Here is a 15000-nt window from a genome sequence, read left to right as displayed (position 1 = left end):
ACATACAAGGAGTTTGTTGTTGGTGACAGTAGTTCACCCAGCACAGTTGCTTGTACCCAGTAAAACAAGAGACATTTCCAACACACACACAATACACACATATGTGCACGCAATGCACACACATATGCACACAGTCATACTTGTAAAAAGTACATGTACATCCAGCCTCAGTTGTTAAGAGTGCTGAGTGCAGCGGTTTGGAGATGCAGTTGTAGAATGATAAAGTAAAAAAATAAAACAGTAGTCAGGTAAGAGGTAGAAAAGTGCACATAAAGTACTATGTCAAGATCAAGATGGGATGATTAATTCTGGGTATTATGGGGTGTTGGGTGCACTGGGATATTCAGCTGTTTATGAGTTTGATGGCATATGGAAAGGAGCTTCTCTGTAGCCATGTGGTCGTGATCCTGATTTGGTTAAAGCGCCGGCCTGAGGGAAGGTTCTGGAACAGGTGATGGCCGGGGTGGGATGGCTCTGCTGTGAAAAGTGCTGATCAGGGCTACTTCACACAGTGCAGCCCTGTAGAGTATGAAAGGCTGTGAGGGCATAAATCCAGTCAGCATGTGCCTTCAACCTGACACACCACCTTCAACCAGATACACCACCTTCAACCAGATACACCGCCTTCAACCAGATACACCGCCTTCAACCAGATACACCACCTTCAACCAGATACACCACCTTCAACCAGATACACCACCTTCAACCAGATACACTGCCTTCAACCAGATACACTGCCTTCAACCTGACACACCACCTTCAACCAGATACACCGCCTTCAACCAGATACACTGCCTTCAACCAGATACACCGCCTTCAACCAGATACACTGCCTTCAACCAGATACACTGCCTTCAACCTGACACACCACCTTCAACCAGATACACCACCTTCAACCAGATACACCGCCTTCAACCAGATACACCGCCTTCAACCAGATACACCACCTTCAACCAGATACACCGCCTTCAACCAGATACACCGCCTTCAACCTGACACACCACCTTCAACCAGATACACCACCTTCAACCAGATACACCACCTTCAACCAGAAACACTGCCTTCAACCAGATACACTGCCTTCAACCTGACACACCGCCTTCAACCAGATACACCACCTTCAACCTGACACACCACCTTCAACCAGATACACCACCTTCAACCTGACACACCACTTTCAACCAGATGCACCACCTTCAACCAGATACACCGCCTTCAGCCGGATACACCACCTTCAACCAGATACACCGCCTTCAACCAGATACACCACCTTCAACCAGAAACCCCATCTTCAGCCGGATACACCGCCTTCAACCAGATACACCGCCTAGCTGTGCTTTGCTTGTCACTTGTGAATGTGCTGCACTGGAACAGCCTGCACTGAGCACACTACATTCCAGCCATGCGCTCTCTCTCTTAGTCTCACTCTTTTTCTCTCTCAGTCCCTTTCTCTCTCTCTCTCTCTCTCTCTCTCTCTCTCTCTCTCTCCCTCGCCCAGTCTCTCTGTTCTCTCTTTTACTTTCCTTCATTTTCTTCGCTTTCCCCCTCATCTTTCCCCCTCCCACTTGCTCTCATCTTTCTCTCACTCGCCCAACCCTTCTCTCTCCTTCTCTCTCTCTCTCCTTCTCTCTCTCTCTCCCTCTCTCTGTCTGTCTTCCTTCCCTGCGGGAGCACCTTAGATGTTTTGTTGACAGAATAAAACACTGTGAGGGGGAGGACTTCTAATCGCCTTGTCCCTGGCTGTGTGCACTCCTCTTTCTGAGGGTCCCTCCTCGGGGAACAAACAGTCTCACTCTCTCACAAGAGACACGAGGGCGGCATGTCTGAGAGGCCTAGAGTGAGATGTCACATGATCTCACCAAGAGCTCCTCTCGAACGGAGGGCTTACACAAACCCGTTCTTTCTGATTAATCCTCAAGCTTGTTAACTGTGATTAACTACTTTTAATAATTCATTTTGGAATGTTTACTTATTCTTTGTTAATACAAATGATATTATTGTTATAAATGACAATTTATAAATATTATTATTATTATTATTATAAAATTATTGTTATTAGTAGTAGTTGAAAAGAAGGATTTGTTCTCCACCCACTGGTCTTTGTTTACCTGGGTTGATTGCTTCTGGACCTGCAGGTTTGGCTTGGTGTGCGAGAGGGAGCAAATATATTGTCTGTGGAGGGTTTGCCAGTGTGCTGTGTCCCACCGTCACTGCACCGTTTGGCTGCTGAGGAGGAGCGGTGTATATCGATTGCTTTGGTCTGGATGTGGATGTGTTTGTATGTGGCCTGTGGAGCTGATCGATGAAGTTTGATGCCTGGCCGATGAAGCCTGATGTTTGCTTGATTTCCAGAGGAGTTACTGCACTGGATGTTCATGCTGACCATACAAAACATATACAGAGTCCTAAAACAGACACTACAACACATATAAAGGGTTCAAAATAAATGATAAAACATTGCTTAATAAATGGAGGAAACAACATTATACCAGGCTTAAGTGTTTTTTACAAAAAATTGTCACATGTTTTTTTCATTGCAATGGCTCAATTAATTAATAGTAATTCATGTATTTAATTGAATAGTAATTGAAGAAAGTGCTAAAGAAAGGAAAAGTCTTTTGTCACACTACTGCTATATACAGGCCCCTGTTTCATCATCGTTTTCACCACGAGGTTTCCCAGTAGACATCACTCCATTCTAGAAGTTACCTACGCAAACAGCTCAGCAGCCAAAACCACAGAGTCCCAGACAGCATTGCCATGCCCACTAGAACGAAGGCCACGGACACATCACCTGCTTACCCACGCCGGACATGACCCGAGAGCTTGGGTTTGCGTGGGCTTCTTCACTTCCTGCTCGCGGTCCACAGCGTGTGTGTGTTTGGTGTCGGGGCGTCCTTTCCTGCAGTGTGTGTTCTTCCTGCATGCTGTGACAGGACCTTATTCACGCCATGATTTCACAAGACAAGGGAGTGGGGGGATGTGCGAGGAAGTCAGTCACACACACACACACACACACACACACACACACACACACACACACACACACCAGGGTAGCTTCCTAGATTCTTGTAGAGAGAGAAAGAGAGAGACAGAAAGAGAGACAAACAGAGAGAGAGAGAGAAAGAGACAGAAAGGTTAATTGAACAGTAATGCATCTTGCGACACTGTCGTGTCAGTCACTCGAGTGAAGGATTACGGAGTTGAGAATGAGGTTAATGTAGACTACTGTGCTGCTGACAGCAACCTAGATACAGATATTCGGGTTTGTCTGTGCTGCCTTTCACACACACACACACACACACACACACACACACACACACACACACACACACACACTGACAGCAGGGGATCTGAAACCCACCTCGCTGTCTTGATACTATAGCAGCGGAACACCTAAGGTGCCATAAACGCACCTGTGTCAGGGATTAGCCAGCCTTGGTGCGCATGCGTATATGTGTGTTTGTGTGTGTGGTGTGTGTGTGTGTAGGGTCTCTCTTCCACAGTCCTCATCCAGACACACAGGCCTGCTGAGAGACAGACAGACTTGTTATATTCGGAGATGTGAGAGGGATTTCCACTCAAACTATATTGTTTCATGTAAAAGCCCCATTGTGATAATGGACACCTCGTGTTTAACCCTGGTTAAACCCTGCTCATGTTTAACTCTGGTTAAACCTCGCTCATGTTTGACCCTGGTTAAACCTTGCTCCTGTTTAACCCTGGCTAAAACCCGCTCATGTTCAACCCTGGTTAAAACCCGTTTGTGTTTGACCCTGGTTAAACCCTGCTCCTGTGTAACACTGGTTAAACCCCGCTCGTTTAATCCTGGTTAAACCCTGCTTATGTTTAACCCTGGTTAAACCCTGCTCATGCTTAACTCTGGTTAAACCCTGCTCATGTTTAACTCTGGTTAAACCCTGCTCATGTTTAACCCTGGTTAAGCTCTGCTCATGTTTAACCCTGGTTAAACCTCACTCCTGTTTAACCCTGGTTAAACCCTGCTCATGTTTAACCCTGGTTAAAACCCGCTCATGATCAACCCTGGTTAAAACCCGTTCGTGTTTGACCCTGGTTAAACCTTGCTCCTGCGTAACACTGGTTAAACTCCGCTCTTGTTTAATCCTGGTTAAACCTCGCTCCTGTTCAACCCTGGTTAAACCCCGCTCCTGTTCAACCCTGGTTAAACCCTGCTCCTGTTTAACCCTGGTTAAACCCTGCTCCTGTTAACCCTGGTTAAACCCCACTTGGTCCCACCATCCCCCCTGGGGTGAGGTGCGGGTGTCCTGGGGCCTCACTCCACAACCTCAGTTCACGAGAGTCCAGTTATCCTTTACTGCGCTGCTAACTATAAGACTCTTTCCAAGAACAAAAGGGCTATAAATGGGAGTCCTGTGTCTTTTAGTGAAGGATGTGTCTTTGATATGTGACACCCAAAGTGTGATGTTGCTTTGTACTTAAAGGCGAGTTTGAACATGACAGGGACTTGATGCAGCTACAGAACATGTGAAGTGTTGAAGGTCTGTCTGTGTGTGTGTGTGTCTGTGTGTGTGTGCGTGTGTGTAGAGTGAGCGCTCTGGAGCTGCAGGTGTGCGGGGCAGAGCGTGAGCTGGGGCGCGCCAGAGCGGACCTGCAGAGTGAACGTCACCGCTGCCTGAGGCTAGGGTAAGGAAACGCGGGAACAATGCACAGCCGGAAGAGAGAGAGAGAGGGAGGGAGAGGGAGGGAGGGAGGGAGAGATCGAAGAGAAGCAAAAGAGGAAGAGTGGCGAGGAGCTGTATGTGTGTGTGTGTGCGTATGCGCGCACGTGTTTGTGTGTGTGTGTGCATAAGCGAGAGAAAGTATGTGTGTGACAGAGCAGAAGTGAGGAAGAGAGCCTGTCACAGCTGACCTTGATTTCACTCTGCTGGAGTTTTTCAGGGAGTGCGGGATAGCCCATGTTTTAGAAAGACTCATAAAGTAAGAAAACACTATAGAGCTGTTTGCGTGTGTGTGTGTGAGAGAGAGATGGTGACATCCACGATGGATGGAGACACTACACTCTTTCTCTTTCCCTCTTTCTCCATCTCTCTCTCTCTCTCTCGTCCTCATAGATGAGTTGGCAGGGCTGATTTGTACCGTCTGGCTTTGGTGTGGCACATTCAGCAGAAGTACACACGCACGCCATCTCACAAACATATCCCCAGACATATTCGCCTCTTCTGCCGCGCACAGTATGTAAATAGAACCAAAGTTCTAATAACAACGTCTCCGCACACGACGGAGCCGCGCGCACATCAGATGATCCCCAGAGTTCTTTATTTCATCACCGTGTGTGTGCATTCGGGCTCTGTGCAGCTATGTGACGTCCACGGCTGGGAGTGGAGAGGGTTATTAACCAGGGTGGGCCGTTCTCTCGCCGTGGAGCTGAGGGGCACGAGAGATGTTTGGGTAGGAACAGAGTTCAGCACGCTCTGACCCCGCACGCCGTCAAAAAGTGTCCCTAGAAAAACAGAATGTTCTATTCCGTGTTCCCACTTCACCGCTCCTTGGGTAGAGGATGTAATGTTTCATGTAGGTTAGAATGTCTTGCTTCCTTCTCTCTCTCTCTCTCTCTCTCTCTCTCTCTCTCTCCCTCTTATTTCTTTTTCAAATATCATATTAGTGTTATTTTGGTTGGTTTCTTCATAGCATCTATATTCTGAGCACATGGTTATTAAATGCTTGAATAAAAATAATCTGTCTGTCTGTCTGTCTGTCTGTCTGTCTCTCCCTCCCCCTTGTCTGACTCTCTGGTTCTTGGGTTCATGTCGGTGGGCTTAGAGAAATCTCTCCCTCGTGAAACACCATGACCATTACAGGAGTGCAGGTTTTTGGTTTTTTTTGGAGTGTTGTGTGTGTATGTGTGCATGCATGAGTGTGTGTGTGTGTGAAGGGGAAGAGAAAGAGACACAGGGGCTACGTGCTGTTTTTAGTGCTCTGGATCTGATAAATGAGCGCCGAGTCTTTCAACTCTTCTTTTGTTGTTGTTGTTGTCTGGTGTTCTCCATTCGTCTGAAGATGTTAAAGTGCACAAAGTACACACCGTTTTAAGTGCACACCCTTTTAAGTACACACTCTTTTAAAGTACACACTCTTTAAAGCTCACACACTTTTAAGTAGGCGCTCTGTAAAGTAGAACCTCGTGTCTTTGAACTGGCCCCAAAAAATCATCTGAGCTCCGTCCTTCTCCCGGCGACAAATCACCGCGTGACAGACAGCTGGTTCCTCCTTAGCCCCTCCCAGCAAGCGCACTTTGCTCAGTGCATCTTTTATCGTTGTGTGTGAGTGGAATGTTTGATGTTTGCGTGTTGGCGCGCGCACGCGCGTTTGTGTGTGTGTTTCACATGTGCAGCATAAGGTCTGTGCAGGGTGTCCTTTTGCTGTAGCTTGAGGGCTGGCACTCGCTTGAAGGCAAAAGGTTCACAGCTGATTGTAGAGTAAACCACAGACAGGAGAGAGAGAGAGAGAGAGAGAAAGAGAAAGAGGGGTGGATAAAAGCTGTTTCTTTCTGCTGAGAGCACTCACCTCCCTCAGTACTGTGTAATCTGTGATGAAGGGCGAGGACGAGGTCAGCCACGATGATTATCGACCACGAACAGGACGAAGGTGCCAAGGGCCGACACGACACGGGAGGAAGTGGCGGCTCGGGTCGGGCCGCAAAGCACCCTGGGAGTTGGAGCGAAGCGGGCCAGCAGCCGAGCAGGCGCACATGCAAACACGACATGTGGTGCGCAGGCAGAGTTTCGGAAAGGGGGGGGGCGGGAGATGAGCGAGAGATGAGAATAATCCAGAGGGAGGGAGTGTGGAGAAAGAACAGGCAGGGCCAGGAGGAGATCCTGCGGTAGGCGCCGGCAGGTCGGGGGGGGCAGGGCCACAGCAGGCCCCGCCTCCGTCACATGGAAGAATGGGGGGAGGAGCCCTGAACTGTGTCACTACGACACCTTCAGTCTGTAAGCGAGGAGAGCGTACAAGCAATCTGTCTGTCTTCCTCTCCTTTTGTTCTTACATGCTCTCCCTTCCTCCTCTCTTCCCTGGAACGTCATGCTCACAGTTTGCCTGTTGCTATGGCTCTCAGGACAGTGGACGAGTGTGTGTTTGTGTATGTTTGTTTATGGAATGACAGACAGCGCTGGTTACGAGTGGTTACAGAGTGTGTGCTCACTCTCGCATGCGATGTAAATGCGTGGGGCTCTCTCTCTCTCTCTCTCTCACAGTTCTTATCTGACCCTGTCTCATGATGATGATGTAATGCGCTTGTTTTGGAGTGGGGGGACGGTTTATGTCAGGAGTACAGAATGACACTGCAGGAGTCATGCATTTCTCTTCTTTAAGATGTGCCTGTCATCCCATACGTTTGTGTATATGTGTGTACGTGTGTGTGTGTGTGTGTGTGCGTGTTGCAGGTCGCTCTGTTCACAACAGCGTGCACTACTGAGGGAGGCAGGGTCTGTGTTGCAGCACTGTGGTGCTGAGCTGTGTGGAGTGAGAGAGCACATCAGGCTGTTCTCCAAACACTGGGACACCAGCAGGGCCCAGATACTGCACTACTGCTGCACCGCCTCTACAGGTCGCCCACACACACACACAAACAGACACTATATGCTCTTGTCTATATATTTCCCTGTCTGCTTGACCTCCTCTCCCTTCCCCTGGTCCACGGTTTCGACCCTGAGACCTGAAAGCACTGATTCCTGCATTAGACCTGGGGTCAGTCTCCTCTCCAGTGTGTTCAGGAAAGGCCTGGCGTCAGTCTCCTCTTCAGTGCGTTCAGGACAGACCTGGGGTCAGTCTCCTCTCCAGAGCGTTCAGGACAGGCGGGACTGTGTCTAAAAGATACTTTTATCTCAGATTTATCTCTGAGGAGAATGTGCAGTGTCTACTCTATTACCTTCAACATGTTTAATCCTCCTGCCTGACTTAGCTAATGTTAATGTTAAAGTTCATTTTAACATTACTCTTGCTACTAGCCAATGAAAAGTGCATTAGACTAGCTAAAGTTAGTGTGCTAATGTTACAATATTTAAAGTAACTCTGCTAGTGGACAGTCTGTGTCTTGGCAATGTCACGGCACGGCAGTACCATCGCAGTGTATCCAGCACGTGCTTCACTTGCTGTCTAACAGCTGCTTATAACCACCCAAGCAGCAGGCACCCTCTGTTCGGGATGCAGCCGGAGTGTCTTACACTACTCAAATGTCATTAATGAGACTAGCACTGAAACAGTGTGTTATTGGCTTAATGCGGTTGACAAAGAAGGTTTGGGAGGAGCATATGCAAATCAGTGCTTTCATTTTTGTCTAGAACGTTCTAGAATTCTTTTCCACTCTGGTTATACACACATAATGCATACACAAACCCACACATTGTGTGTGTGTATGTGTATGTACATAAGTGTGAGTGTATGGATACCCATGTAACTGTAGGGGTGGGTTTGTAAGTAGGTGTATATGCATGCACGTCTGTTGGCGTTGTGGGGGGGGGGGGGGGGGGGGGTAATTGCAGTAAATGATATTGGGGGATGAGATGGGCTCGCTAATGGGAGCCTGGGAGGCTGTGGGCATGAGACACGATCAGTCCATACCCCACACAGAAGGGGCGTGTGTGTGTGTGTGAGAGAGAGAGAGAGAGAGAGCCTCTCACCCTGGACATTAAGAGCACTGTAGTATTTTAACCTCCAGCTGCTTCCATAGTCGCACTGTTTGCAGAAGTGTGTTTGTTTGGGGCAATAACATTTGGACAGGAGCATGCAAATGGTTTTACATTTTCCAAATGTAAATAGATGTGTGTGTTTGTTTGTGAGTCCTTTTTTTGGTGTGTGTGTGTGTTAAAGAATTGTGTTTAACAGATGATTTGGATCACCTCACACACACCCCATGGGGTGGAGCAACTCTCCAGCTCACTGCATGTTCCCTGCAGCTGGCAATTTCCTACTAGTGTGTGTGTGTGTGTGTGTGTGAGAGAGAGAGAGAGGGAAAGAGTGTGTACATGACTCTTTGAAACTCTGCACAGGTATTTTGTTTACAGTAGCTCAAGGAGTGTTTAGGATCAGCAAACAGCTCTTTTTTCACTCTGCACTCTAAGTGTGTGTGTGTGTTCTTCTCTTTGTCATGGGCCATGAGGTGCAGCTGCCTTCCCATTAGCGTCATATATCAGGAGAAAGCCTTCCAGCCATGACATTCACCCCAAGTGTGTGTGTGGGGCGTGGGGTTGGGGGGGGAGTGTGAAGGCTAGGCCAGACCGATATGGGCGTAGGTGTGCAATTATGTGCAGCTACCTGTCTTTCTGCTTTTCTGTTGTTATGTGTGTGGGAGATAGATAGATAGATAGATAGATAGATAGATAGATAGATAGATAGATAGATAGATAGATAGATAGATAGATAGATAGATAGATAGATAGATAGATAGATAGATAGATAGATAGATAGATAGATAGAGAGAGAGAGAGAGAGAGAGAGAGAGAGAGAGAGAGAGAGAGAGACCCAGAGGGAAGGACAGGGAAAGAGGGAGAGAGGGAGGATGAGAGACGAGTGGGAGGGACTGAAGCCCCACAAGCTGTTGTGCGGTCACACTTGTGCACTCATGTTTGCGTGTGTATGGTAGTGTGTGTGCATATATGTGTATGTATAGGATCAGGGTAGTGTGTGTGCATATATGTGTATGTATAGGATCAGGGTAGTGTGTGTGCATATATGTGTATGTATAGGATCAGGGTAGTGTGTGTGCATATATGTGTATGTATAGGATCAGGGTAGTGTGTGTGCATATATGTGTATGTATAGGATCAGGGTAGTGTGTGTGTGAGAGAGAGAATGTGTGTGATGTACTTCTATTGTTCTGAGGTCTTAAACAAGTAAAAAAAAAATTATGGCTCTCATTTTATAGAAATGTGTACTTTTTTTTTTTAATCATAAAGTGTGTGTGTATAGGGTTGTGGATGAAATGGTTGGCTTTATACTAGCCATGAGCTCATAAAGTCTGCGGAGCACTGAGGCAAGTCCAGACTCTTAGGCAGGGAGGAGCAGTACACACACACACACACACAGATAAACAAAGACACACATACAATAACATTCACATACACAACTAAAGTAAGATTCAGAAATTTCTCCATTGAAATTTCACTGTGTTTTTTCTGCTAAACACAGAAGTAAGTGGAGTGTGTGTGTGTGTGTGTGTGTGTGTGTGTGTGTGTGTGTGTGTGTGTGTGTGGGTGTATGTGTGTGTGTGAGAGAGAGAGAGAAAAGAAGGGAGCTGTTTTTAGTGTGCAGTGGACTGGATCCGTGTCCACCTTCTGAACCATGACACATCACTCAGCACTGTGCCGGTGTGTGTGCCCGCACGTGTTTGTGTTTGTGGATTTGTGAGTTTGCAGGCATGTTGTGCTTGATTAGCTTGCGTTGTCGATTGCCTGCATCACGGGAAGCAATTCAGACAATCGAGGTATTCTCTCCGGTGTCCCTGACGTGTCCCTAGAGAGTGAACGTGGGTAGCGTAGTCCCTGCAGAGTGAACGTGGGTAGCGTAGTCCCTGCAGAGTGAACGTGGGGAGTGTAGTCCCTGCAGAGTGAACGTGGGTAGCGTAGTCCCTGCAGAGTGAACGTGGGGAGCGTAGTCCCTGCAGAGTGAACGTGGGGAGCGTAGTCCATGCAGAGTGAACGTGGGGAGCGTAGTCCCTGCAGAGTGAACGTGGGGAGCGTAGTCCCTGCAGAGTGAACGTGGGGAGCGTAGTCCCTGCAGAGTGAACGTGGGGTGCGTAGTCCCTGCAGAGTGAACGTGGGGAGCGTAGTCCCTGCAGAGTGAACGTGGGGAGCGTAGTCCCTGCAGAGTGAACGTGGGGAGCACAGTCCCTGCAGAGTGAACGTGGGTAGCTTAGTCCCTGCAGAGTGAACGTGGGGAGCGTAGTCCCTGCAGAGTGAACGTGGGGAGCACAGTCCCTGCAGAGTGAACGTGGGGAGCACAGGCCCTGCAGAGTGAACGTGGGGAGCGTAGTTCTTGCAGAGTGAACGTGGGGAGCGCAGTCCTTGCAGAGTGAACGTGGGGAGCGTAGTCCCTGCAGAGTGAACGTGGGGAGCGTAGTCCCTGCAGAGTGAACGTGGGGAGCGTAGTCCCTGCAGAGTGAACGTGGGGAGCGTAGTTCTTGCAGAGTGAACGTGGGGAGCATAGTTCTTGCAGAGTGAACGTGGGGAGCACAGGCCCTGTAGAGTGAACGTGGGGAGCACAGGCCCTGCAGAGTGAACGTGGGGAGCGTAGTTCTTGCAGAGTGAACGTGGGGAGCACAGTCCCTGCAGAGTGAACGTGGGGAGCGTAGTTCTTGCAGAGTGAACGTGGGGAGCATAGTTCTTGCAGAGTGAACGTGGGGAGCGTAGTTCTTGCAGAGTGAACGTGGGGAGCGTAGTCCCTGCAGAGTGAACGAGGGGCGCGTAGTCCTTGCAGAGTGAACGTGGGGAGCGTAGTCCCTGCAGAGTGAACGTGGGGAGCGTAGGTGGGTAGTGAGTGTTCGTAGTCCGGTCCTGCAGAGGCCTGAGGTGAATCTGCTTTGTTTTTATTATAAACGAATGAGTGACCGTTGGTGTTTTATGGTGTTTGGTGCTGAGCAGCGCTTAGCAACAAACAGCTTCTGAGGGTGGAGCTTCCACACTTCAGAACCTTCCCAACAACCCTGAAGAAAAAAAAACAAACAAAACACATTTTTCAGATAAAACTGTGAGGACATGCAAAATTGATTGTGCAAGGACTTTTGTGCTGCCCTTACGCAGAACATTAAGCTCTGGCTACCAGGATCAGGACTGTGATGTCAGAACGCATCATAACACAAATCATAATCACATAACACACATTATACTGTGTGTGTATGTAAATAAAGATTTGACTAGCTTGTGCAGGACATTATGTGTGCATTTGTTGTTTAATGGAAACGTTACTTCACTTTCAGAGCGTGATGGGCTACAGCAGGAAGTGGGCAGGACAGAGGCGGCGCTTGAGAGGCTGCAGGGGGAGGTCAGAGAACTGGGGGCAGGCCTGGTTGCCTGGCGATTGCAGGCACAGACGCTGGAGAGCCAGGTCCAGAATCAAGAAGTCCTGCAGAAACAGAAACAGCAGGCCTGCCTCCATGTGCAGGGTGTGTATGCTCACCAAAGCTACACAATCACATGCACACGCACACACACACACACACACACACACACGCACACGCACAAATGCAGACGCTCTGAGCACTGCAAGCATGAGGGTGTGAGTGTATGGGCGAAAGCGTGTCTGTGTGTGGTTGGGGGTGGGGTGGGGGGTGACGTGTTTCTCAGCTCTTTACATCCAGGCGTGGAATGGCTCTGGGGCTGTTAACACTCTGGAAATGTTTCTCTTGTCCTCCAGCCAAGAACCTGTAACCTGTAACAGCCAGCACTCAGGAGCTATGACTTCTGTAACCTCCTCCTCCTCTGAGAGAGAGGGAGGAGAGAGGGGGAGAGAAAGAGTGGGAGGGAGAGAGAGAGAGAGAGCGCTGTCGCAATGGGTAGGCACATTGGCGTTAACTTCGTGCGGGAACTTGTAGTCATTACCTAAGCATGGAGCACCACCATGCCCTCACTGGCCCAGACAGCCAGCAGACTAGCAGACTGCCTAAAACACACGTAGCGCCTGGTGGGTGGGTGGGTGTGTGTGTGTGTGTAAGTGTGCACGCGCATCACCACCTGCTGCGTTCCCTCCACTGACTCCTGCAGCAGCTCACATCAGATCTGAAACACTGACGCTTGTCTACGAAGCCAAACCTGGACCTGCTCCCACCTACCTAACAGCACTAATCAACCCCACTCTGCACCAGGCTGCCTTCCAGACTATAGTACTGCTCAGCTCCAACCACCATCCATCGAGACACAAAGACGACAGGCATCGAGACTCTTCTCTGTCCTGGCACCCAGCTGGTGGAAAGAACTTCCTCTGGCTGTCCATACAGCTGAGTCACTGGCTGTCTTCAGACCGAGATTGAAGATTCACCTCTTCACTGAGTCACCAAGCACTTAAATATGAACTATTTTACTGTCTTCTTTTCCACTTTAGCCAGGTCTTTAGACAGATAGTATTCTTAACACTGACCTAGCTATTGTCACATGAGGACGTGTATTTGATAGACTGCAAAGCACTTCTGTAAGTCACCCTGGAGGGCAACTTAAGGGTGTCTGCCAAATGCTGTAAATGTAAATGCAATGAGCGTGTGTGTACGTGTACGTGTACGTGTGTGTGTGCGTGTGTGTCTTGCTTTCCACTCCCAGTCATGTCACGGTGACCAGAGAGCAATTATCAGCATATTGCAGCTCAGAAGCGGCCCTCCTGTGTGGGCCTCTTGTACCCTGAAAGAGAAAATGTCAGAGTGACATAGGCTGTGTAGTGGAGAGCACTTTCATCAGGGAATAAACACACACACACACACACACACACCAACATCCTTTTGGTGTCAGCCAGCCAGTTAGTTGCCTCTCTCTCTCTCTCTCTCTCTCTCTCTCTCTCACACACACACACACACACACACACACAGTACAAAATGCCAGCTCAAAGTCGTTGAAGCCGAGTTGCCTCTGCTCACCTTGCTGTGCCTCCGGACCTCACTCGCAGGTTCCGTAGAGTTCCATCTGCAGCAGGGGGCGAATAGCAGTGGGCGGGGTGGCAGGACAGTCCAGTGAGACCCTGCCGCTTCCCACATTCGGCTGGGGCTGAGCGCCGGTGTCATGGTAGCCAGCTGCGCACGTGGACTGTCCATGACCTCTGTCAATTTTTAGTTCTAGAAAACTTGAATTGGAACAAAAAGAGCAGTGTAGCTAAAGCAACAGTCTCTCTCTTCTTTCCCTTTTTCTCTCATTCCCACTCTCTTTCTTTCTCTTACTGTCAATTTCAGTGTCCTTTTTCTTTTGGACACTGCGCAAGCGCGTGTGTACAAACAACGGAATGAAAGCGAGAGAGAGAAAGGCTTGAAGACAGAGAGATGGGATTAAAAGCAGGAGACAGAGAGAGAAAGGTCAGGGCGTCTCGCCCTTCTGCCAGCTGCAGGAGGGAACAGCCAATCTTGAGCACTCACTCACCTATTCATACTGCCAGTGTGTGTGTGTGTGTGGGTGTATGTGTGTCTGTCTGTCTTCTCTGTCATGTTTATTTGCGTTGCTCCCTGTTCTCTGTGTGGTAATGGACTGGCTAAATTTGGGCCGCTCTCAGATAATTCTGTCTACTGAGTCACAGACACGGTTCATGTCTTCACATCGTGTCACGTGGAAACACCAACTGTTCACCAGTGGGGTTTATCATATTGCCAATCATAAAAAATGACTGTAAACTGATTATATAGGCAAAGCTGCTGCTTCTCCCACGCAGACCACTGAAATGGAGTCATCATTCTATCACCAGCACCGGGCTCTTATGCCCATATAAGGATAATCTGAGGATAAGGGTTTTTTTTGTCAATTAAAAAAAAACCCAAAACGTTTATTTAAATAAATGGGAAATCTCTGTCGCGCCCTGTGGTAAACACAAAATGTTCCAAATCTGTTATGTTTGTCTTCTGTACATTTTGCCCGATATGTCACTGGATCCATTCAATTATGAGGTTGTTACAAAATCGAAAAACTCAATTTGCTACAAGTAAGATAGCATTAAAGCTACTGCGCATTGAATTGATCTCAAACACTAACAAAATCTCCTATTATTGAAGTATTTTCACTTGTAGTTTTTTTTTTTCACTTAGGCTTTTCAAACTGCAGTTACTAGCAGATATTAGCGAGCTAGAGCTATTTTGTAGGTAATATAGGCTATGATTCAGTTCGCTTACTTTCTTCATCTAATCCCCAGGGACGCACACAAAAACCTTTCGCTTCTGTTCATAGCCTGTTCCGACCAGCCCTCCGAGCTGACCTGGAGTGGACGGAACCACCCAGGCCTTTCGTGACCAGACTGGAAGGGGTTCCCAGTACTCTGATCATCACTGAAAACGCCCGACAA

General features: G+C 48.5%; 1 protein-coding gene and 1 long non-coding RNA gene across 6 annotated transcripts in view; one reads left to right on the top strand and one right to left on the bottom strand.

Annotated features, from left to right (window-relative positions):
• Positions 1-15000, top strand: part of lekr1 (Leucine-, glutamate- and lysine-rich protein 1) — an 84656-nt gene that overhangs the window by 19143 nt on the left and 50513 nt on the right. For 4 of the 5 annotated variants that reach the window (XM_081716094.1, XM_081716095.1, XM_081716097.1 and 1 more), the window contains 3 exons: positions 4567-4665; positions 7425-7588; positions 11954-12139. In XM_081716094.1, the coding sequence (XP_081572220.1) occupies positions 4567-4665; positions 7425-7588; positions 11954-12139 (449 nt within the window). The remainder of the gene's footprint in view (positions 1-4566; positions 4666-7424; positions 7589-11953; positions 12140-15000) is intronic. The other variant, XM_081716096.1, reaches the window with a different exon arrangement.
• Positions 2275-6727, bottom strand: LOC145658590 (uncharacterized). Its single transcript, XR_014124205.1, has 3 exons — positions 6547-6727; positions 2803-3068; positions 2275-2378 (listed from the first exon to the last, which is right to left on the bottom strand). It is a non-coding gene; the product is annotated as an uncharacterized LOC145658590 (long non-coding RNA).

The sequence above is a fragment of the Electrophorus electricus genome, chromosome 6 (genome assembly GCF_041902795.1).
Source record: "Electrophorus electricus isolate QZ-2024a chromosome 6, ASM4190279v1, whole genome shotgun sequence".
Taxonomy (NCBI): domain Eukaryota; kingdom Metazoa; phylum Chordata; class Actinopteri; order Gymnotiformes; family Gymnotidae; genus Electrophorus; species Electrophorus electricus.
Note: the sequence above shows the minus strand (reverse complement) of the source record. Positions and strands in the feature narration are given on the sequence as shown.